The sequence below is a fragment of the Oncorhynchus clarkii genome, chromosome 16 (genome assembly GCF_045791955.1).
Source record: "Oncorhynchus clarkii lewisi isolate Uvic-CL-2024 chromosome 16, UVic_Ocla_1.0, whole genome shotgun sequence".
Taxonomy (NCBI): domain Eukaryota; kingdom Metazoa; phylum Chordata; class Actinopteri; order Salmoniformes; family Salmonidae; genus Oncorhynchus; species Oncorhynchus clarkii.
Window position 1 is genome coordinate 42,641,453 of NC_092162.1, and position 25,989 is coordinate 42,667,441.

At 40.2% G+C, this 25,989-nt stretch overlaps 1 protein-coding gene across 7 annotated transcripts; it reads left to right on the plus strand.

The window, feature by feature from the left end:
* Window positions 1–420: 420 nt before the first annotated feature.
* Window positions 421–25,388, plus strand: LOC139368503 (transmembrane protein 269-like). Of its 7 annotated transcripts, XM_071107472.1 has the most exons (10): window positions 655–727; window positions 807–828; window positions 4,306–4,366; window positions 5,383–5,447; window positions 5,710–5,780; window positions 7,068–7,215; window positions 10,456–10,553; window positions 13,499–13,642; window positions 13,812–14,012; window positions 21,358–25,388. In XM_071107472.1, the coding sequence occupies exons 4-10, from the start codon at window positions 5,383–5,385 to the stop codon at window positions 21,465–21,467; spliced, it is 837 nt and encodes a 278-aa protein (XP_070963573.1). In that variant the 5' UTR covers window positions 655–727; window positions 807–828; window positions 4,306–4,366; the 3' UTR covers window positions 21,468–25,388. The 7 variants fall into 7 exon arrangements, 4 of the variants coding, with proteins under 4 accessions (XP_070963575.1, XP_070963576.1, XP_070963573.1 ...); XR_011626968.1 differs by lacking the exons at window positions 5,383–5,447; window positions 5,710–5,780 and adding an exon at window positions 15,926–16,088 and having other exon boundaries at window positions 583–669; XR_011626969.1 differs by lacking the exons at window positions 5,383–5,447; window positions 5,710–5,780 and adding an exon at window positions 15,926–16,088 and having other exon boundaries at window positions 622–727.
* Window positions 25,389–25,989: the final 601 nt, after the last annotated feature.

A 25,989-nucleotide genomic window follows, 5' to 3' on the forward strand; every position in this document is an offset into this window, starting at 1 on the left:
GTCTTTGAAAATACACATCAAGGGGAAAGGATCCATAAACACATAGGATGCTTATCTTTATGCACATCTCCTTATTTAAAATGCTGTCTGCCACGGTTTACACACACGCAGGACGATGAATTCTACCTGAATTGACTCAGAAAAGTAACATAACATAAGTAGGCCTACAGTACCAATGTGAGGTCAAACTGGTGTGTCACAAGCTAGCGTCCGCCGAACCGATGGGAAAAGTGTTCCCTTGCTATGTTTCATTCTACCTTTATAAGATAAAAATACATATGTATACTCTGAATTATACGTTGAAACATACAGATTATGAAAGCAAATACATTGTTTTGTTAAAACCAGATGAAACCAAACCGCGAAAAATCAAAATGTTGACAACCACAATATGGAAATTAGCCATAGCGACTTCCGACTGATTATGATAGAGTGCGTCACATATGTTAATGTTCATTTACAAAATAGATTACCAACTACACTTGTGTTATAACTAAATCCATCAGTGAAATTATGATATTCTCATAATGTAATGTTGTACAGTACAGTAGCCAGACAAACGATAGACGGTTTATTGTGCGTCACATCCGGTGGAATATTCTAGCGGATTCTTCTGTTGGACTTTAAAAGCAGGCGCGCAGAGACGCAGACTGAGATGCTTTTTTACAGGTGAACCACTGAAACGTTTTTGGGATGCAACAAACAACCACTTTGTACACATGAAGAAGTAATTATTACAGAAGAGATTCATTTAATACGATTGCTTAGTTCCATTGAAGCCGTGTCAATCATTTGCACTATTTCAGCATCATCTTTAGGTCCTTCCAGGTAAGTCAGACAGTTTAAACTATCCTCATAATCAGTTTACATAGTGCGCAGAATACCGATTGTTGACTTCCATATATAATTATTATAAGCATTTCAGTCAATTCTATTTAGAAAGGCAATGAATTGTAGATTTTGGCCCCTAAATGTGTGACGCACTTTGTATAAAATAAATTGCAGCAACCATTTTGTTTTTGTATTTTAAAAATTATTGTATTTTAAAAAATACATCTACTGTGAGAATGATGCGTTTAACACCCGAGTTTACACATTTTAGGGGAAACCCTTACAAAAAAAGATTGCAGATTTGAAACTGTAGTAAATGTGCAGTAACTGCAGTCGACGGTGATATTTTGGACGCAGTAATTGCAGTTATACTGCAAAATTACTGCAGTAAAAAAAACGTATGTAGGACGCAGTATTTGCACCATACTGCACTCTGACTGCAATCTTTTTTGTAAGGTTAGTAAGGAATTTATGTAGTTGCCCGTGGTTATTGTAGTAAAGAAACTGCGTAGTGTGCGCACACAATAGAGATAGGTAGAGGTCTCAACTTGAATATAACACATTTTAGCATGGACATTGCCATTGAGGGCTTCAGCAATTTATAGTCAACTGGATTTTTGATTCCTATGGGTTGGGAGCTATCAGCCAGTAGACAGGTTTACATCAACTCAAGATTATTAGACAAAAGCAATGTTGCCCAAAAAATAGTTGTAATTGGATATAGGATTTTTTTTAAAGTATAATTTTTAAAATCCCGTTTTCTCCCCAATTTCATGGTATCCAATTAGTTAGTTAATCTCACTTGTCTCATCCCTGCAACTCCCGAACGGACTCATGAGAGGTGAAGGTCGAGAGCCGTGCGTCCTCTGAAACACACCCCAACCACGGCTCTCAACCTTCGCTTCTTGACACGATGCCCAATTAACCCGGAAGCCAGCCGGCAGAAATACCGTGCACCTGGCGACCGTGTCAGTGTGCACTGCGCCCGGTCTGCCACAGGAGTCGCTAGTGCGTGATGGGAGAAGGACATTCCTGCCGGCCTAACCCGGACGACGCCATGGGGTCTCCTGGTCGCAGCCGGCTGTGACCGTAGGACACATTTTCTAAAGATAAACATTTTTATCCGTTCGAGTGGATTTCTTTTTGTGAAACTTTTTTTTATTGCGACAAGTGAATGAAACCGAATAATTTAGAAGTTACAAGAGGCACGTGATGTCACAAAGCTCCACTCAACATTTAATTCTAAGTGGCTTCTGCTTGTAAACTCTATTTTTTGTTTCAAATATTTTTTTATTGAACACACACACGAATGGTGTATAATACGACAGGTATACAATTGTTATCTAAACATAAAAGAGCAGACAGGAACAAGACCCAGAGTTCTGGGTACAAAACAAATAATACAGAACACGACATACAGCAAACTATTTTTCAACTATGAAAATAAAGTTTATTTGCAGGGCAAGGATTGTCCTGACTTTCAACAATGTGTGAATTGCTTCACCTTGCTTTTCTGGTTGGCTGGCAGGTTTCACCATGGCGACACGTTGACACATGAGTATTATTAGAATGTCAAATATTAGTCAATTATTGCATTCTATCCTTGTGGGCTATCTGAGACATGAAACCGATAGGTTGGGAGGGCATACAAGCTGTCGGCAATTTTATTAATGCGCCATTTGCCTAAATGGGTAATGGAAACACTTCAACCACTACATTTTTATTTTACACAAAATATAATAGCATAGTATAAAGTTAGGCTACTGTAAGACAAAAACATTGTTCTCTCATGTGGCCAAAACTCAACTAAAATTAAATATCCTGAAATAGTTGGATCCACAGCCACATATGGAGATTGCATGGGCAGTGACATTGAGACAAAGATGAGACCTCTATCCATCTCTATGGCGCACACCCACTGTCTCAACCAATAGGGTCAACCAATAGCATAGGTGAGCAGCACTGAGTGCCTTGTGATCCATGGCATTGTAGCTAAATAATCTAGTGTGTAGGATCTTGTAGTACATTTATCATGTAGTTAATGAACTAGAATTATTGCTTTTGAAATAATTTTCCTTTGAAAATGACAATCTTATATATAGGAGTGTATTTGACTAGACTAGATAACGCTGGTATAGCGTGCAACATGACTAGGCTACTATGAGCCTAATGTCATTTATTCATTTTTGTGGGGAAAAATTAGCTTCAGACATGCATTGCAATTTCCGAGATATTGATGGGTGATTGAGGTACTGCAGGCATACAGTGTTCATTTATGCCTGACGAGTCCATTCCGAGAATGATTAGAAGATCGCTCGGTCAATTATCAACTGCAGAGGATTAAACCAGTAGTGCTAATTGTTTTGTAGCATACCATCATTGACAAATAGACATGGCTTAAAACCTCAAGCTCTAAATAAGACATGATTTACGTGCGCCATTAGCTATTGTAGCAGTGGTTTTTCTGTTTGTTGTTATGAAGTTGATCATGACATTAAGACTGATAGATGGCCAAATGAAAATAGTCATTGACGATCAATCAGTCGGACATTCCTGGACACAGTATATACTATATACTGTATGATGGCCTTCGTGTAACTTAACTTGTATGGTGAGTCAATAAGGCATTATATTGGTCTGAAACGTATGATAATTTGCTATTAAAGAAAAATAACAATTGAGTGTTATGTCGAGGTGACATTATTTGAATGTACCGATTGTCGGTCTTTCATTGGGCCGGAACTAGAAAGAATAGTTTTAGGCTACTCCAATGGGGCAACATCAGAGGAGTCTCAATTTGCCCAACTGCTCTTCATCATGCCCTGCCAATAGAGCAACTTTTTTTAAATAAAAAAACAAAACAATTATTATTTATTTTTTTACCCCTTTTGATCCCCAATTTCGTGGTATCCAATAGTATCTTGTCTCATTGCTACAACTCCCGTACGGGCTCGGGAGAGACGAAGGCTGAATGTCATGCGTCCTCCGATACACAACCCAACCAGCCGTACTGCTTCTTCTTCGTACCGCGCCAATGTGTCGGAGGCTACACCGTGCCTCCTGGCAACCTTGGCTAGCGCGCGGCCCGGCTAGCGCCCGGCCCGCCACAGGAGTCGCTGGTGCGCGATGAGACAAGGAGGCAATCCCTCCCTAACCCGGACGACGCTAGGCTAATTGTGCGTCGCCCCACGGACCTCCCGGTCGCGGCCGGTTACGACAGAGCCTGGGCGCGAACCCAGGGACTCTGATGGCACAGCCCTTAACCACTGCGCCACCCGGGAGGCCCAATAGAGCAACTTTTAATATCAATCCAACTCTTGCATAAGGCAAGTGGATGGGCCAGTTACCTGGACACAAGTCTAGTCGTGGACTGATATCTATGGACTGATATTTTAAGCTTTTCATTAAGTATGCTTTTCAGTCCAGAACTAGGTTTAATCTGTTTCTGGGTAACGGTCTCTAAATGTTTTCTAGCTGCTGTGCTGTGGGCAGACTGACGCAGAGAGAATCATGATTCTGCTGACTCCATCCTCTGGTAAGTGCTTATTGCTGGATGCCCCTGGACAAATGTGCATGACATGGTTGTGATTTTCTGTGTCAACACTAGAGCCAAGGCCTGGTAAGAATCATGCAAAACCGGTGTAGTTTATTATTATATATATATTTTTTCACAACTCAGATCAGTTTTTTTCTTCTTGTACTTATACTAGCTTAGAGTTATATAGCAAGTTGTCAACTATTAAATTGTAGAGTGGATAATACATAGTTACTCATCAAAATTAAATCTAAATGTTAATGCAGGTTGTATGTGATTAGGTAGAATGTAATGCTACGATAATATCTTGTTTTTGTTATTATTTTTCATCATTTTTTGTAATATAAAATGAATAGGAAATAATTTCTCAGTTAAAGTGTGAGCATGATGTTTTTTAAAATGTACATATTCCATAATTTCCCAGTCGTGAAATTTGCCCCCCATGCTCGTCTTAATAGGCAGACATCCTGGGCCTGTATTCACAGAGCGTCTCAGAGTAGGTCCCCACTGTCTTATTGCTTATGATCTAAAAGGCAAAACTGATCCTCGATCGGGACTTCTACTCTGAGACACTGTGACTATAAGCCCAGAAATATATAAACTTAAAAGTGTGAATGTATCTGGCTCTGGCTTGATACTTGGTGGTATTTATCAGTGGTGAGACAGTATTGACTGGCCGGATTAGGGATCAGACCTGACGTATCCTTTCCATTGAGTTATGAAAAACAAGTTGCCAATTTTTTTATTTTTCCGGAAGAGCTGCTAACTGGGTCAATATTTCAATATTTTTCAATATTTGTTGACATTCTAGGCAAACAGACAAAGATAAGTGGCAGATACTGTAAATGTATCTGCTTATTGATTCGCCATAGTTTACTATTTGGGGATTTCTGGTTAGGTTGTCGAAAGCCAAGTAATGTAAAATGTAAATCAGAAATGAGAAGCATGCTTGTCAAGTGAACTTCTTAAAAGTTGTTGTTGGCTTGTGCTATGTCTCATACACTGTTTTCTTTCAGATGAAGAGTCTCTTGAACTCGACTGGCTTTGGAATCACACGAAGTTCTGTGTGCAAAACAGAATAGTAGGAACATGACTTTAACCCTTTTTCACGTACAGACGTTAGTTTGTTAGACTCTTTTAGTTTTAAAAAGGGTTGCTATGGTAACTTTTTATTTATGTTTATTTTATGTAGAGGTATATGGGTCTTTGTCGGCAGAGAATAATCTCTTGGCTACTTTTATCACCTCGGCTTATTAACTTCTGTGTGAAATCCAAACTCCATAGCGAAGCCACAGACACTCAAGAACAAAGATCCTTTGTTTGCCTTCTTTGAAAACCCTCAGCATTGCAAGGACAAAAAACAGCCCTGGCCATGGTGAAGTACCTAGCGTCACTGGACCGTCCTGCTTTTTAAGTAAGATAAACCTATCTATGATGCCTTTTAATGCTTCAAGATTCTGGCATCATTAATTCAATGAAAGTCCAATTAAATTGCCCTTACACTCTTCGATTACTTTAATAACCATAATGGTGGAATTACACAGTATTACACTGATAGGAACTTTGATATAACAATACTTGGCTTTCACATAACAAATGTATAAGGAAATTATGTAATTACTATGACATTTCCACAAAATACAAACTATGGAAGAAAAAAAAACAGAACAAGCAAACTGCCATTGACACTTTTTAAAAGCTACCCATCCATGTGAATGTTGCTGTCATGTCCTTTGTCATTGTTCCAGGTCACTGTTTTGCCAGTCAACTAGCCTAATGAATCAACAGCCCAGTAGACTCATTATCTCAGGGTTGCACTATAGTACTATTTGTGGACAGTCCATTACAATAGTATAGTACCATGTGTGGACAGTCACTTACTCTCTCCCCACCAGCCCGTCTCAGCTATACATGCACTCTATATTTGCTGAATAAGTATTCCGTGTGGCAATGATTATGAGAATATTAACACTACCAAATGATGGTTACTGTACATACTGTGCCAGCCCCTTTTCTGAAAAGTGGATTAGTCTATCGAATGGTGGGTCTCCAATAAACTTACATACTTCTTGGTAAGTGCTACTACTTTTTATTAGCTACATGAATCAATCTTGCATAGGTTTGTAAATAATGTACAATTTGTATATAAAAAATGAAGTTTCTTTGCAAATGTTCATTCTTTGATAACAAATACATTATTTAATACTGTGTAACAGCTATACATATTTTTTTTTGAAGCACAACCTAAACCACTTGTGAATTTTATTTAGGTTCTCGCCTATACTTGAAATCTGCTGGTTACTAGTACAACTGTAGGTTGGATGCTGCACAGTAGGTTGGGTGCATGAGGTTTGACTTTTTCCCTTTTTAATTTGCATTCATCTTTTTTTCATATCTTGGTACAGCTTCTGATTCTGTCCTGGTCTTGAGGGGCCACAAGTAGCAAGCCAAACACGTTAAAGCTGATAATTGTCAAAGAAAATATTGGTTAAAGCAATGATTTATCTTTTGCGTGTTTGGTTTGTTTGACATATCCGTTTAAACAGGATTTACATACTGTACAGCAGTTTAGGTATGTCCATCAGATATGATATGGTCCTATCATATCTGTAGTGTTTTAGCTACAATCCTCTTAAGAGCAGCTAAGTGAATCTAACATAGACCACCAGCTAATAGCAATCACTGTCCTCACTGTTCTCAGGTTTCTTCCAGCGTACCAATAAGCTATTTCTAAGCGAGCAGGCCACGGGTGTCCAGCTCAAGGAGTTTGTACGCAAAAATGCAGCCAATGCTCTGTCTATGGCCAACATGCTCATGGGCATGGCCTCTATTCTCTGCAGCCTGAACGGGTGAGTGAACACAGCATACAGTATCTGATTTTCTTTGACAAAACCATACTATAGCTAACATAGACAGTGGCAGTGTTATGTTATTATAGCATACATCTTTGTTATATCTGTGAGGCTTTTTTTTATTTTTTATGTCCTGTTGACGGTTGACACAAGCGCATGTCCTGCCAAAAAAAAAGGCTGCGCTGTTGAGGGAAGCCAGATGAACGCAAGCAGCTTATCAAGGTCAGGTCGTCTGACCGTCGGCTCTAAAACATACAGCACACATCAACCACCACCCTTAAAGCATTGGTGGTGTTAAATGATATACTGTTTCTGAAGTGTCTATGGCACGAAAAGCCGTCAGTAAGTAGAAGATACCGTTTATGATATTTTCTGTCAACAAAGCTGCCCTAAATGCAATTTTAAGATCCTACGTCAACTGTATGTCACTCCTGTGTCTAGGTATAGAATTAACCCTAATTTGTGCAGTCTGTAATAGTTTCAGGGTTTCAGGTTTTCATTCATTGTTTCTGGAATTGGCCTTCCATAGAAAAATGTGGTCAGAGGTTCTACAGGAGATGGATAGTTTATTTGAATGCTCTCCCCAGCTGGGTGCAAAGTCTTGTATACTGGGAACAAGAGATGAGGATTTAACACTTAACTACAAATGTATTCTTCTGCTATGGCCATCTAATAAGGCTCCCTCAAGAAGTCAATGGGAACAAAGGATCATTGATTTCATTCCCAATGAGGCTTTCTCTACAGCATTTCTTTAAGCTGTGGAACCCCTTTTGGAACTAACTTGGCCAAAACAAAGCCCACATTTCATTTCAGGACTGCCTGACCTGGTGCGATTTCCGTTACTTGAAAGTTATCCTACTCTACAGTGCATTCGGGAAGTATTCAAATCCATTGACTTTTTCTAAATGTTGTTACGTTAGAGCCTTATTCTAAAATGGATTAAATACATTTTCCCCCCATCAATCTACACACAATACCCCATAATGACAAAGCAAAAACAGTTTTTTTTTTACATTTTTGCAAAAGTATTCAAATCAAATCAAATCACATTTACTTAAGTATTTACATAAGAATTCAGACCCTTTACTCACTACTTTGTTGAGGCACCTTTAGCAACGATAACAGCCTTGTCTTCTTGGGTATGACTCTACAAGCTTGGCACACATGTATTTGGGAAGTTTCTCACATTCTTCTCTGCAGATCCTCAAGCGCTGTTAGGTTGGATGGGGAGCATTGCGCACAGCTATTTTCAGATCTCTCCAGAGATGTTCAATCGGCTTCAAGTCCGGGCTCTGGCTGGGCCACTCAAGAACATGCAGAGGCTTGTACCGAAGTGTGCTTAGGGTCATTGTCCTGTTCGAAGGTAAACCTTTGCCCCAGTCTCAGGTCCTGACTAGTCTCTCAGTCCCTGCCGCTGAAAAACATCCCCACAGCATGATGCTGCCACCGCATGCTTCACCATAGGGATGGTGCCAGGTCTCCTCCAGACCTGATGCTTGGCATTGACCAAATAGTTCAATATTGGTTTCATCAGATGAGATAATCTTGTTTCTCATGGTCTGAGAGTCCTTAAGGTACCTTTTTGGCGATCTCCAAGCGAGCTGTCATGGGCCTTTTACTGAGGAGTGGCTTCCGCCTGGCCACTCTACCATAAAGGCCTGATTGGTGCAGTGCTGCAGCGATGGTTATCCTTCTGGAAAGTTCTCCCATCTCGACAGAGGAACTCTGGGGAGCAAGACCATTGGGTTCTTGGTCACCTCCCTGACCAAGGCCTTTCTCCTCCGATTGCTTAGTTTGGCTGGGAGGCCAGGTCCTGAGTACTCTGGTGCGAAGATCTCTGTACTTTGCTTCGTTCATCTTTCCCTCGATCCTGACTAGTCTCTCAGTCCCTGCCGCTCAAAAAATCCCCACAGCATGATGCTGCCACTTCCATGCTTCACCGTAGGGATGGTGCCAGATTTCCTCCAGACGTGACGCTTGGCATTCAGGCCAAATAGTTCAATCTCCACAGAGGAACTCTGGGGCTCTGTCAGAGTGATTGTCGGGTTTTTGATCACCTCCCTGACCAAGGCCTTTCTCCCCCGATTGCTAAGTTTGGCCGGGCGGCCAGCTCTAGGAAGACGATCAATAGAAACAGGATGCACCTGATCTGAATTTCAAGTCTCATAGCAAAGGGTCTGAATAGTTATGTAAGTAAGGTATTTCTATTTCTTTTTATATAAGTTAGCAAATTCTAAAACCGGGTTTTCACTTTGTCATTATGGGTTATTGTGTGTAGATTTGAGGTGAAAAAAATATTTGATCCATTTTAGAATAAGGATGTAATGTGTCAATGTGGAAAGTCAAGGGGTCTGAATACTTTTCCGAATGCACCGTATGTCGGCTTTTTAAAAACTTTTTTCACATACTTGACCTCTGTGATTGTGTCGTCTGGTGCTTGTATGTCTATGATCTGCATAAATCCATTTAAATTCAATCAATTTTTGACAGCACCCCGTTTGACTTGACCAAAACCTTCCATACATATTTGGCCATTGTAGGAAATGGAAAATATACACGTTTTGAGATATAATGTAAATGCTTACAAACAGGGTTGTCTGGATTTTTTAAATATATACTAGACATTTATTTTAGTTCTCTTTAACATAAATTAGCAAAAAAAAATGGTGAAATAAATAATCAAATAGTTTGACCACACTGTAAGCTTTGAAATTATATGAAACTCAACCATTTATCTTCTCCAGTGATGAAGACATGGATGTGTCATGGTATGGTGGGGTATGCAAAATGGGTCAACTTTGAGCACCTTTTATCTCCTGTATTTTTGCATTCAGGGAAACATGAACTTAAGGACCACTTCTTCCATGGACAAACGTGTATGGAACGTTTTGTGTAAATCATAAGCGATGCTGTCAAAAATGGAGTCTTTTTTTAGTTTTGTCTGTTCATCTTGTTTATCTATTTCTGTATCAAAGTTATGCTCTTTATTCCCCTTTGTTTATTGTTTTTTAGCCTTGTTTTATTGTTTGACATTTGTGTGTTTTTCTTACTCTGTAAAAGCCACAAGTTAATCCAAAACTAAAAAGCAGCCATTGGTGTGATATTGCCATAAGTACAGTGGTAATAAACAAGTAATCCATAGGTTACTGTGTTATTACAGTTGTATCATGTAATGTCTTACTATTGTCATTTCTATTCTGTAAAACTGCAACCCAACATTTTACCCTCCTTTTGCAGCCACCAACATGCAGCCTGCTGGCTGGTCCTGATTGGCTACCTGCTGGATTTGGCAGATGGGGCAGTTGCCAGGCGACTTGATGCATGCTCACCACTAGGTGAGTGGAGTGGTGTCCAATACCTCTAGCCGGGGCTAAACTTCCACTGAGACACTGATGATTCACTAGCCTGAAACATGTAGTTATGACCAGGACTATGAGTGGGAAAGACACCACAAACAGGATCAGGCTAGTGATGCACACAACCCAGCCATCTACTACTGGCGCTGGTCATTATAGCTGATGGATCAAATGGCCTAATGGGCAACGGTTACAACCTTAAAAGACAAAAAAAGATGCCACGTATAATTCAGAAGATCATTTACCAATCTACAGTGCATTCGGAAAGTATTCAGACCCCACACACACACACTTAATTTTGTTACTTTACAGCCTTATTCTAAAATTAATTAATTAATTAATTTGTTCCTCATCAATATGCACACAATGCTGACATAATGACAAAGCGAAAACAGTTTTTTTTGACATTTTTGCAGATTTATTAAAAATAAAAAACAGAAACCTTATGTAAATAAGTATTCAGACACTTTATGAGACTCAAAATTGAGCACAGGTGCATCCTGTTTCTATTGATCATCCTGTACATAATTTGGAAAGGCATACATCTGTCTATATAAGGTCCCACCGTTGACGGCCATGTCAGCAAAAACCAAGCCATGAGGTCGAAGGAATTGTCCGTAGAGCTCCGAGACAGGATTGTTTCGAGGCACAGATCAGGGGAAGGGTACCAAAACATTTCTGCAGCATTGAAGGTCCCCAAGAACACAGTGGCTTCATCATTCTTAAATGGAAGAATTTTGGAACCACCAAGATTCTTCCTAGAGCTGGCCGCCCTGCCAAACTTAGCAATCGGGGGAGAAGGGCCTTAGTAAGGGAGGTGACCAAGAACCCGATGGGCACTCTGACCGAGCTCCAGAGTTCCTCTGTGGAGATTGAACTATTTGGCCTGAATGCCAAGCGTCACGTCTGGAGGAAACCTGGCACCATTCCTACGGTGAAGCATGGCGGCGGCAGCATCATGCTGTGGGGATGTTTTTCAGCGGCAGGGACTGGGAGGCTAGTCAGGATCGAGGGAAAGATGAACGTTGCAATGTACAGAGATCTTCGCTCCAGAGCACTCGGGACCCCAGACTGGGGCGAAGGTTTACCTTCCAACAGGACAACGACCCTAAGCACACAGCCAAAATAAACGTATGAGTGGCTTCGGAACATGTCTCTGAATTTCCTTGAGTGGCCCAGCCAGAGTCTGGACTTGAACCCGATCGAACATCTCTGGAGAGACCTGAAAATAGCTGTGCAGCAACGCTCCCCATCCAACCTGACAGAGCTCGAGAGGATCTGCAGAGAAGAATTTGAGAATCTCCCCAAATACAGGTGTGCCAAGCTTGTAGCATCATACCCAAGAAGACTTGAGGCTGTAATCACTGCCTAAGTTGCTTCAACAAATAACTAAGTTAAGGGTCTGAATACTTATGTAAATGTGATCAAATTCTTTTCCACAACAAAAACATTTTATTAGCAAAAAAATCTGTTTTTGCTTTGCATTATGAGGTATTGTGTGTAGATTGAGGAAGGAAAAACTATTTAATCAATTTTAGAATAAGGCTGTAATGTAACAAAAGTGAAGGGGTCTGAATACTTTCCAAATGCACTGTATATGCATATTTTAGAGGTAGAACCCAATCAGCATAAACAAAAAAGGTGCTATCCAGAACCTTAAAAGGTTATTTGGCTGTCCCCATAGGAGAACCCTTAGAAGAACCCTTTTGGTTCCATGTAAAACTGTTGGGGTTCCACAGAGGGTTCTACATGGAACCCAAAATATTTTTTCCCTGGAACCAAAAGGGTTCTCCTATGGGACAGTAGGTTGCATACTGCAACAAGTTTGTACCAAACTGGTTTTCCTTACAAAGACCCTATTAAAAACATTCATTAATGTATGGGAGAATCCAAAGGGAACTTAAGCGATAGCAAACCACAGAAAAACGAATCTCGTTGCAGTAAGTGTACTTGCTGTCATTTAGCTGTGCTGATCAGCTTCTATCTCTGTAGGTAGATCAGTAAATTATCTTCTCTGCATTGCACTGGTTCCATGTCTTTGTTGAATTCTGTCTGCCGTAGACTGTGTATTATTAGGAAATAGCCTAGCTAATGATTCAATAAAAAGTAAAAAGTTTATTTAAATATATATATATTTTTTAAAGCAAACTCCTATTGTACACGACACAGCATATTCCCAAGTGATCATAACGGGATATGACGTAATAAAAAGGCACATACAGGTGGCTTTATACATAACGACCTCCTGTGTGCAGATAGTCACGTCTACACTGCCATGGATCCCACGGCTGCCTGAAATAGCTCCCAGCAGGTGCACCACAATGCATCGTCACCTGGATATTTCAGGGGCTTTGTGTTCCAACAGTGTTTTTCTGCATGACTTTGCAGGTGGGTGTTGTTGTGGCCCCGTTTTTGTGTCAGTTGAACTTTCACTTTCCGACTAAGCAGTCTGATTCGGGGGGGGCTCATGTTCCAATTGTCTGTTTTATCCCAATGCTTTGGGCACTCAACATATCTGAAATTGCTGAAATTGTTGACCCCTGTGCTGTGGAATTCCATCTCGTTCATTGAAGCTGGGGTCAGAATCACCTGCTCGACTCTCGGTGACAACATGCTCCCTGCTCTGGGGGGGACAAGCAGACTGTGGCATTCGGGAATGTTGTTTACAGAGGAAAGTGGCAGGCCTGTAATGCTGACACCGACATTTCCACTACAGATGACCCCTTTTTACATAAACACAAATGCGCACACAGGAAAGGGAGAAGTAGATCATTGGCATCAACGAGATTAGATCGACTTGTTTTGTCTTATGTTAGCAGTGAACTAACCTCACAGCAGTAGCATGTGGACATTAATCTGCCGTGTGAGACAAGTCATGAGACAAATGTATAACTGGTCACTTCCTGTCGTTCTCTCTGGTTCAGGTGCTAAACTGGATGATTTTGCAGATTTCACAACCTTTGGGATTGCAACATCATTGCTCCTGAGGACACATGCCTTAATGGACAACATCCTGTGCATGTGCTACGTCCTGTCTGTGTTTGTCCGCCTCTGCTTCTTCTCCAGCGGTAAGTGACGCAGCGAGGAAACGTGAAATGCCAGGATAATGGCATGATCAATTTCAGTCTTTGTGTATTTATCATTCAAAGTACAGTCTAGGCTGAATAAAGACTGAATCATGTCAGATTCGGTCTTCATTTAGGTCTCGTCTCTCTTTCTGTGGTTATTCATCTCCAGGCATCCCCTTCATGTACCGTGGCCTGCCATGTATCTACTCTTCCGCCATCCTGGCCTGTCTCTCCCTGTTGACCGGAGGTAACATGGTGATCCTGCGGGTCACTGCTGTGGCCATGATCCTCTTCATGGTCAACCAGGGCTTCTACCCTCACGACAGGGTCCTGGAGTCACAGGCCTGGAAGAAGGTGGTCTACGCTGGAGGTAATACACCAGATGCTGTGTTTCTTGGTCCAGGGGACAAAGGAGTGCACTATTTAGTGTTTGCCCTAGCACTACACATCTGATTCAATGAATCAAAGGGTTGATGATGATGAGTGGAATCATATGTGTAGTGCTAGCCTCGTACAACCAAGCCTGATCTCGCAAGCATGCATAAATAATTTGCTGCGCGGATCGTTTATATAAGCTCGCCGGATCAGGCTGGTTACACGGGGCGAGTGTAGTGCTACGGCAAAGACAGAATGGTTCACCTCTTTGGGTCCCCAGGACCCGGGTTAACAAACTACACCAGTAGAATAGGTAGTAGAGAGATGCAGAATTAGCTCTTGAAAATTTAGAATTCAAGTTAGAAACACACTTAAAAAGCTGAGGCTGCACGTTCAAATCGACGGCCCTCTTCCGCCCCCGTCCTGCCAACCTCTGGAAGCCTCTTCCCCAGAACAACTGTATCACGTTCTGCACTTTGTGCTACTTGACCTTTTTTTGGTTTATGTTTTTTTTTTTTTTACGTAGCTGCTGTTCATTTTCTCTCTTTTTTCACGTTTCTCACGACACCATCGTGAATTATTATTCTTCACGTTTTACGGGTGAAACATCCATGCAGCATCTGCATGCCAACCATTTTCATGGGAAAATGCATTTAGATATTTTTGAATTATGTACAGTGTTTTTGTGAACAACTTTTAAAGCAGATGTTAAACTGTATCTTATCTGGATTTTGTTTCAATCAAAGCACATATTTTACTAAAATCTATTTTTTTTATTTTTATGAGGTGGATGTTTTTTGTCTTACATTATACTATGCTATTATATTCAGTTATGTAGAACACTAATGAATCATTGTGATCTTGCAGATATTGATTCGGCTTTATTAAATGAGCACTGTTCTCCATTATTATAGTTTTCTGTTTCTATATTAGATTTTTGATGGAAACATCTGTTTTTTAAATGTATTCAGTTAAGTTTTCATTTTCCGACTTGATTTACTAGGTTTTTATTCAGTTTTAGTTTGATAAAAACATTCGTATTTTATATTATTCTGTTTTTTGGTGTTAGGGACAGAAAGTAGCCTGCATGGGAGGCTTAGCAGCCATGTTTGCATTGTAGGTTCTAGTTCTTCCCTGTTAGCTAGTAGTCTCGGAAATCCCAGACCTAGAGCAACAGCACATGTTGGATTCTCTTGGACATTTCAACAACAAAAGTCCTGGGGAGGTTCTTCAGATCGACAACTCTCCCAACCAATCCCGAGTTTGGGTAGGCGGGGCAAAGCCTGAAAAATCAAACACTTTCTGTAGCCTGTAGAAAGATGTTGCGATTTGAGAAACGTTTTCAGGCAAAACCTTTGCAGTGGTTTTAGTGAAGGCAGAGGATGCAAACTAGCCACTTGTGAAATGCACTCATTAAAAATAACTTCTGATCTCCTCCTTGCTAGTTAGCTAGCTACTACGTTGTGTCCGGCGAGGATGTTGACGCTAGGCCGTGACATCAGGCAGTTCAATAGAGATCATTACATGGAAATAACACATTTTTGCATGAACATTGCCATTGAGGGCTTCCACCATTTTAAAGTAGTCAATTGGGTGAGACTTCCTATGGGTTAAGGTAGGATCACATAATTCCATTTTGTTCATCAGAAGGGATCAAGACAATGAATTATACTTGTGAGCAAACATTCCATAACTTGAGGTGGCAGTAAATCGCCAACATTTCCTTTATGCTTGTTCAAACAACACATTTCCAGGTCGCCATATGCACCCTTTCAGTTTGTTTAACAACGCATAGAAGTATTAGAAAAAGAAAATGGACTACTTCAAAATGGAGATGGCCTCAATGGAGCTGTCCGTGCTCCCACAGACGCCAACTCCCCCAGCCTCTGACGAATTGTCTGCTTTCAGAGCGCCTCAGACCGAGACTTTACTGGAAGCCTATGGCAGGAGCGGATGATCTCTGTCCACCACCATCTAGCGCAACCCGTAGAACCTTCCCCTAAGTGTGCAGCATCCAGGAGCCAGTATTGTTTCTGTGTGCAACAAAGAGAACCCTCTGAATCAGAACTCGGTGAGCTTGTGCAATATGGAAATACACTGCCCATTCACAGCTGCTTTTGTAGTATCTGCTAAGAAGAGTTCGACACTTCACAAACAGCCAGTGGCAAGCCAGCTCCCACATAGATGGGTCCAACAATCTCCTCCAGTTCTTTATAGTAGTTGTAGCGTTCTACGTCATTGCCATTGGTATACAAAATATTGTGTGTTCACTTTTTACTGGGATAGTGTTCTGCACAACGACACACTGTACATCATTCTGCCTCTGATGGCATCTTTACTTTTTCTATTTGAAAACAGTGTACATCACGTTACAGGATGGCTAGCACGTTACGCTGGCTAGCTATTAGCATGAACGGTGATGTTTAGAAGCTGTGGCGATATGTTCCTACTACCTCGGGTTCTGGGAAGTTATTTCAACATAATTAATTTTACAGACCCAATAAGATCCCACCATGTCGAGCCTATTTTGTTTTATCGACAATTGGAAAGTTTACCGAAACGTTTTCTGTTTCCGTCAGTCCTGCATTGTTTTTTTTTTTATGGGCATGCACTTTATTCGCATAACAAGGTTTGATGGAAACATGGTTAATACCGAAAGGCGCGTCAATTCAAGTGATCAGTCTGCTGCACATATGGTACAATGTGTGTGGGGGGTAAATTCAATTGTTGTTTATAGTTACAACAGACAATGATTGTTTATAGTTACAACAATTTGGTGAAGTTTCTACACCAGACAAAGACACCCAATCGTGTGTGGGTCAAGTGAGAACAGGAGGAAGGGAAGCGGAGCAGAGGGAGCAATGGCTACATAAAAACAAATAAGCGGTGTAAAGTAGAGAATCCCGCACATGTGCAGACGGTCCGGTTGTTTACCTATTGGGAAGTGGCATCCAGAGAATTTAGTCCACACAGCTACTCTGTAAAACAAAAAAAAACTGTTCTGGGATAGTTAATATGGCACCTTTTTTTTTAGAGATGTTTAAACAATTCTTCAAAAAATGGATGTTTGGTCCTGTGAAGTCTATTGGAATGTTGATACCAGGGGCCTCATTTTGTAAATGTGAGTATGTATAAAAAACATGTACCCCAAAATGTGCATGCACCAGTTTCCCCACTTTTAAAACTGAACTTGATGTGAGTGTCTTTAGACCATGAGTACACATCTTCTAGTGGTTGTACTATTGTATTGCAAGTAGAACTAAGTATTAATTTTTATGACACTTATTCATAATCACAAGATGCAGCCATTTGCCATTAGTGAGAAGAGCAAAAATATATATTTTTAATCTCAAATAATTAGATTTTGGAATCTAATTTACTATTATTTTATTTTCATGACCATTGCAGAATAAATTCCTCACCTTTTTCCCGCAATGATTGGTTCATATTCCCGAAGTAGCCATGAAACAAATGACTATGCGTATCTCTCATTTAATTGGGCCTATGTAAGTAGGTTATGTTTTCCAGGTTTCTCTGTATGTGATCCCACAGGCAGCGGCGTTTTATTGCCAACAGACTCATTTACCAGGTGAATCTCGAGACAGTTGCTTTTTTTTTTAGTACTTTGAAGTAGGTCTATGTATGCTACTGCAGTATGTCATTTCAATATGTTTTGAGTAGCTCAGACAATGTTTCCCAATTGGAAATCAAACATTATGCAGACAGATCCACAATAATTTCCCATTGTTTTTCTCGTTCAGAAACTCAGTCCTTTTCTACGTACAGCATACATTCTACCAACCTTGTAAATAGACGGTAGATTATATCAAATATTTGATACTGAGTCGCACACAGTATTGCTGTGTGACAGAAGCAAGACAGTCCAAGCCTTTTTAATCTCAGAACCTATACCAAGGCAGGACATGGAAACATAACAATCAATTGATAAACATAATATTGAGCAACAATTCATCCTTTGCATAAAGGTGTGGGTTGTAGCCTACTTCTAAATTGTTTCCAAATATACAATAAATCAAACAGAATGTGCGGACAGGCATTTGGTATAGGCAGCCAGGGATGGGCAAATATTAAAAAATACCCTGAAGACCAATGTAACAAAATAAAATGTAAAATGTACTTTTGCAAGTAGCCAGCAGAACAGCAACAATGTTTTCTGTCAAGGTTACATAAACATCTTGCTATGACTGTGATATGTTGTTGTTGATCTACCCTAGTTGAATGTACTGTCACTCTGGATAAGAGCTTCTGCTAAATTACCAAAATGTATATGTGAAAATGAACAACTGCAAAGCACACTGGGTATTGTCATTGGGCTTGTTTTGGGGCAGTGCTCATAAGAGTAATACTCAGCATGCTTTGCAATGGTTGATTTTTTAAAAAAACATTTAGATGTGGTTGATTTAATAGCCGCTCTTATCACACCTTTGTGCCATCAGACTTGATACCAATTTAGGGTGGAAGGGGGCCACAAAATTGGGAACCGCTATAAAGAAATGGTATAGAAAAAGTATTTTGAAATGACAGCTTTCGAAAGGATCTTGTTACAAAATACATTGGAGTGCATTTCAGCCCAGTGTAATACAAAATACTCAGAAGTAATTAAAATACATATTTCAAATACATGTAACAGAAATACTGCCCATCTCTATAGGCAGCATGTGTGTTTAATTTGAAAGAGTTACTGCAAAATATCAAAATATTGTGCCCACGCCTCAAATATGCTATTGTTCATTTACAAACTGTTGTGACCTAATTCCAATAGTATCAAATTATACACCATAAGGTGGAGGGTGTTTTCTGGGCAGAGTTTGATGCTCGTTCACGTATTCACAGTTTTACGACAGGTAAACACGGGACAAATGCAGTAATGGCTTGCACCAAGTTTATATATATATTTTTTTGACGTACATATTCTTTTCTGAAATGGCACATGCAGATATTTAGTATGACATTTACACAATGGTTATAAATGAGGCCCCAGGGCCTCATTTACAGTGGGGCAAAAAAGTATTTAGTCAGCCACCAATTGTGCAAATTCTCCTACTTAAAAAGATGAGAGAGGCCTGTAATTTTCATCATAGGTACACTTAGACTATGACAGACAAAATTAGAAAAATAAATCCAGAAAATCACATTGTAGGATTTTTTATGAATTTATTTGCGAATTATGGTGGAAAACTTTTGTTATTGACCAAACACTTATTTATCTCAATACTTTGTTATATACCCTTTGTTGGCAATGACAGAGGTCAAATGTTTTCTGTAAGTCTTCACAAGGTTTTCACACACTGTTGCTGGTATTTTGGCCCATTCCTCCATGCAGATCTCCTCTAGAGCAGTGATGTTTTGGGGCTGTTGCTGGGCAACACGGACTTTCAACTCCCTCCAAAGATTTTCTATGGGGTTGAGATCTGGAGACTGGCTAGGCCACTCCAGGACCTTGAAATGCTTATTTCGAAGCCACTCCTTCGTTGCCCGGGCGGTGTGTTTGGGATCATTGTCATGCTGAAAGACCCAGCCACGTTTCATCTTCAATGCCCTTGCTGATGGAAGGAGGTTTCCACTCAAAATCTCACGATACATGGCCCCATTCATTCTTTCCTTTACACGGATCAGTCGTCCTGGTCCCTTTGCAGAACAACAGCCCCAAAGCATGATGTTTCCACCCCCATGCTTCACAGTAGGTATGGTGTTCTTTGGATGCAACTCAGCATTCTTTGTCCTCCAAACACGACGAGTTGAGTTTTTACCAAAAAGTTATATTTTGGTTTCATCTGACCATATGACATTCTCCCAATCTTCTTCTGGATCATCCAAATGCTCTCTAGCCAACTTCAGACGGGCCTGGACATGTACTGGCTTAAGCAGGGGGACACGTCTGGCACTGCAGGATTTCAGTCCCTGGCGGCGTAGTGTGTTTGTTACTTTGGTCCCAGCTTTCTGCAGGTCATTCACTAGGTCCCCCCGTGTGGTTCTGGGATTTTTGCTCACCGTTCTTGTGATCATTTTGACCCCACGGGGTGAGATCTTGCGTGGAGCACCAGATCAAGGGAGATTATCAGTGGTCTTATATGTCTTCCATTTCCTAATAATTGCTCCCACTGTTTTTTTCTTCAAACCAAGCTGCTTACCTATTGCAGATTCAGTCTTCCCAGCCTGGTGCAGGTCTACAATTTTGTTTCTGGTGTCCTTTGACAGCTCTTTGGTCTTGGCCACAGTGGAGTTTGGAGTGTGACTGTTTGAGGTTGTGGACAGGTGTCTTTTATACTGATAACAAGTTCAAACAGGTGCCATTAATACAGGTAACGAGTGGAGGACAGAGGAGCCTCTTAAAGAAGAAGTTACAGGTCTGTGAGAGCCAGAAATCTTGCTTGTTTGTAGGTGACCAAATACTTATTTTCCACCATAATTTGCAAATAAATTCATAAAAAATCCTACAATGTGATTTTCTGGAGTTTTTTTCTCATTTTGTCTGTCATAGTTGAAGTGTACCTATGATGAAAATTACAGGCCTCATCTTTTTAATTGGGAGAACTTGCACAATTGGTGGCAGACTAAATACTTTTTTTCCCCACTGTACATCTCCCGAAAAATAACTATATTTGCTTGCAATACAAAAGATATGCACACTTTCCCGTCAAGTTCAACATTTCTAAATACCAACCTTTGTGGGTAAACTTGCGCAAGTAAAGTAGGCTTTTTATGCTCACACACCTTTGATAAATGAGGCCGCAGGTACTTTAAACATGTGAGCAGTAATACGAATCCTCCATTCAGAATAAGTTCTTACATGAAGGACAGATCCACCAATTTTCAACTTCATTTTCATTATCTTCTGCACAATACAAATGTCTACATATGTGGGAAATTAAGTAAAGGTCTACCCAATGACATCATTAAAAGTTAAAGCACTGATTATAAAACACTATAACCCTACCCCACTATGACTTGGAGAGCAAGAAAATACCTTCCCTCTGGCTAGAAACTCGTTGCAGGTTTAAAAAAATCCCATTATTTATTTGTATAAAAAAATGGGATCCTCCTATTTTGTGAAGTTGTAAGGGAGAATTTTTTTTATAGGACCATCTTTTTAACCACAGATCAATGCTGTAAAAACTCTGCTTTCGCATATGCAGACACTGGTTTGGTGCTGGAGATAATGAATATGATTTTGAAAAGTGGTGGCATTTCCCTTTTTTAAATTGAAATGAAAGCTTTCTAAAATGGCTTCAGATCACAATAATCCAGCCATGAAAAAAGGTAGGCTATTCATTAGGTAGACGACTCATCTCATTTGTTTTTCCTGTTTTGTTTTGCAGGAGTTGTCATGGTGTTCTGTTCCTCTTTCTCTCCGGCATGTGTGTACTACCTGTTGTGGTCTGTCTCCTACATTTTGTTCCCAACATCTCTTTGGAGTTGCAAAGTGTAGTAGGAGTTAAAGGCCTTGCTCCAAACTCACACATGGCTTGTCAACAGGCCGTCCGGCGAGGTTAACTAAAGCTCCCAGACTGCTGCTGCTAGCTATCCACAGCGGATCGAAAAAGGACGTAAGAGGACGTTTTAATGTTTTTGTAAGATTTAACTGCCTTTTTCATCATGACCACTTGATGGATAATGTAATGTACCTTTAGCCATTTTGTTTTTGATTAATACAGTGTTTGAATGTCTAGTTATGTTTTTACAATACAATGGCAGAATTGTACTGTACTGTCTTGTGTGTACTATGTGCATAATTGTGCTTGAGATTACTCCAACTATTATGAAGTATTTTCAGTAATTAATAGTCATTTGAGACTTACTGTAAACATGGTAGATTCAAACTTATTGCATGCTCCCAATTTGTAATACATATTTAATTAAAAATATTTTATTTTCATCATATTGCAGATACAAAAGAAGTCCATTGTATAATTAAGCAATAAGGCCAGAGGAGGTGTGGTATATGGCCAATATACCATTGCTAAGATATGTTCTTATGCACGATGCAACACAGAGTGCCTGGATACAGCCATTAGCCATGGTATATTGGCCATATACCACAAACCCGCAAGGTGCCTTATTGCTATTATAAACTGGTTACCAATGTAATTAGAAGAGTAAAAAGTAATTTTGTCATACCCATGGAATACTTATGTGATAATGTCCGAGAAGCCGGTGTTTGGAGGATATATTGGCACGGGCGTTAGGCCCGAGACAAAGTCGTGGGGCCGGCAGACCATGCCAATTTATCCTCCAAACACCAGCTTCTTGGGCATTATCACTTGTATACAACGGGTTACCAACATATTTAAATAATGATTTACAGATTTTCATAAATTATATTTTGGTGACTTTATTCATTCCATTTAACCCTTCCACGAGATATATAGTCCTGACACAAATCTAGTGTTGCTACCCAAGCCGGCTGGTCATTCGTTCTATCGGTTAGGTTGCCAGAGACGCGACCCAGTCGTTCGTTCTAAATGTTCCATTGCCATACTGGCTGGCAATGTTCTTATCCCTTGCTTGCTAACTAGCCAACTACAGCTAACTTACAGTCACGTCAAACAGTGCAGCCAGAATAACAACAAAGTAGCTTCATTTTCATTTGTTTTAAGGTGTTTTTTAGTGACATTTAATTTCACCTGGCATAGAAAATATGTTCAGATGAGCTAGCCAACAACACAGCTAACACAATCACTTCAAACTCGAGCTGGAAAGACTGCAAACTAGCTGCACTTTGTTTCGTTTGACCAGTTTTCTATTGATATTTCTTCATATATCCATAAAAATGATGCTGATTCATTTTGACTGGCTGAGAAAAGCTGACTGCCTGTCTCATCCCGACACCTTCATTACTATGGGACAGCTGGAGATCGAATTTGAATGTTGAAACAATGTTGCACATTTCGGAGACAGACAAGCAAGGTTTATACAAATCTCCGCTGTTAAACTAAAAGAAATGTGAGATAATGTCTAGACTCTTTTTGTAGAGGAGATCAAGTTTAACTTCCCTGCCTGGTCTGATGAGACAGTGGATTGCGCAGTCAGATGGAACAGCAGTGGTGGAAAAAGTACCCAATTTTCATACTTGAGTAAAAGTAAAGATACCTTTTTTAATAGAAAATTACTCAAGTGAAAGTCACCCAGTAAAATACTACTTGAGTAAAAGTATTTGTGTTTAAGCCCAGGCTCTGTTGCAGCCGGATGCGACCAGGAGGTCCATAGGGCGACGCACAATTGGCCTAGCGTTCGGGCTAGGGAGGGTTTGGCCGGTAGGGATATCCTTGTCTCATCGCGCACTAGCGACTCCCATGGCGGGAGTCGCACGCTGACCAGGTTGCTAGGTGTACGGTGTTTCCTCCGACACATTGGTGCGGCTGGCTTCCGTGTTGAATGCGCGCTGTGTTAAGAAGCAGTGTGGCTTGGTTGGGTTGTGTTTCGGAGGACGCATGGCTCTCGACCTTCGTCTCTCCCGAGCCCGTACGGGAGTTGTAGCGATGAGACAAGATAGTAGCTACTAACAATTGGAAACCACGAAATTGGGGAGAAAAAGGGGTAAAACAAAAAAAAAAAGGTTTGTTTTAAATATACTTGAATATCTAAAGTATAAATCATATCAAATTGCTCATGCATTTATTTTAATTGTACGGATAGCCAGGGGCACACTAACACTCAGACATAATTTACAAACAAAGCATATGTGTTTAGTGTGTCCGCCAGATCAGAGGCAGTAGGGATGTTCTCTTGATAAGTGTGTCAATTTGACCATTTTCCAGTCCTGCTAAGCATTCAAAATATAATGAGTACTTTTGAGTGTCAGGGAAATGTACTTTTCATTCCATACATTATTTTATTTAGAAATGCAGTAAAGTGAAAGTTGTCCAATATCAATAGTAAAGTACAGATGCCCCCAAAAAACAACTGAAGTTAAAAGTACTACTTAAGTACTTAACACCACTGGAACAGAGTAAATAGGCATTTTAACATCAGATTTAGCAGGTGGTAACTTGTGGAATAGACACAGGCTGGAATGCGGTTTTAACCAATCAGCGTCCAGGATTAGACCCACCTGTTGTATAAGGTCTGATATACCATGGCTTTCAGCATTTAGGGCTCAAACCACCCGGGGTGTTTTTTAAATGATGGTCGACAGACTTTGGTTCTGTTCTACTTAACTCTACCACAGTGATTGTACATAATACATTATGTGTGCATATGGGATTGTTAAATATTTTGTTTTTTATTTTAACTTCAAAAACCAAGTTTGTTTTTGAGCATCAAACTGCATTCTTTAATCTAAATTTGTCCCTTTTTTTTGTCCTCCTACTATTGCGACGAGAGATTAGTTTCATTTCATTGGAGGCTAAATGTATTAGTGCTTACGTTCCCGCCAGATATTTGAATCACTAGAATTACAGTGCTATTTTAAAAAGATGTCACGGGCTAGCTATATGGTGAATACAATATTGAGCATCCATGTAAGATAACTGGTTCTCGTGTTTAACTCAAAACACATCAGCAGATTTTTATTCTAAGTAAGGGTTTGACATCTTTCAATTTGATTTACACGAGTGGTTAGGTTTTTATCTCCTGTGAACGTAGCTTTTTATTTGGTATTTGTGCACCTCTGCTTCTGTTTTAGGAGGCTTTGCACTTTCAGTAGTACCAAAAAAATTGCTTTTTACCCAAGGTATATTGATGAATGTATTTTTTTTTCCCATAACACTAGTGCCGGCCCGAACTGTGCTGGCTTGGATAATTTCCTTTCCTGCTGTCCTTTCCAGCACTGTTCCAGTAACTATGGTTTATGTGTAACTAGTCCTGCTCATCTTGGCTTGGTTCGGCTCCGCTCAGTAGTGTGAAAATATCTAGATTTTCCTGTTCTTGATCCAGTCGGTTGAGCAAGGACTTATTCAATTTCCGCATGACTGGGTGTGTTATGAAAATGGCGGTTTGTGCCTCGCTTTAGGATTTTAGATGTGTGTATGTGTGTGTGTGTGTGTGATGGAGACAATGTGACGAGTTTGTTTTGAAATGTCTTGAGACTGACAACAGCAACTCTACAGTACACCTATAAATGTCACCTCCACGTGGTCCAAACTGCTGGTTTGTTAACATCATGGTCAATGACAAGCAATTTTATGAACAAAATCAACAGCGTAGAGGGAGTGAAGTACACTTAAAGGCCAATTTTGCGTAGCATGATCAGTGACTTCAAGACTTCAACTGTATGACCACAATACATGCCTCATTACTACAGTTCAATGCACAAGAGTGATACTCACCCAATTATAAACCAGTAATCGTCTTATGAAGATCTGTATTTTTTATTCTGTACCTTTTGACAATAAAAAGTGGTGATTTATAATGACTTGCCTGGTTTCATGACAAGATGACATCAAGAACGCTTATTACATCTGTACAATTTCAAAAAAGAACTCACTACTGAAGGACCAAACATGTGAGGTGAGGAATTGCGACGGGACAATAACATTAGTAGAAGATTATTCTTCCTGACATCCATTTTGTGCTGAAATTCTCACTCATACAAAAATCCCCAGTGTGGTTCTACAACATTTGTACAATCTTACAATAAGGCTATAGGTTGCATTCACCATACAATACTTACACACCCCTATGTTAAATCATTTACAACAATTCATCTCGGTTTAATAAAATCTCTCTGGATGTTGATGCCACAGTACAGTACACCTGAACCTAGAATCAACTACAGCCGTGCTTTGTAAGGGACCAAATCCTTGCTTTCAGGGGCAGACTGGGACCAGAAATCGGCCCTGGCATTTAACACACCAGGCCATTTATTTTCGAGGCCCCCCTCACTGGCCAATTTCTAGCTTATCTAGCTTGATAATGATAATTTTGAACAAAAAAAAGTTAACAAGCTCACTGAGCTAAAAATGGACCAGCCATCTGGCATTTGCCAGAAATGCCAGATGGCCAGTCTGCCC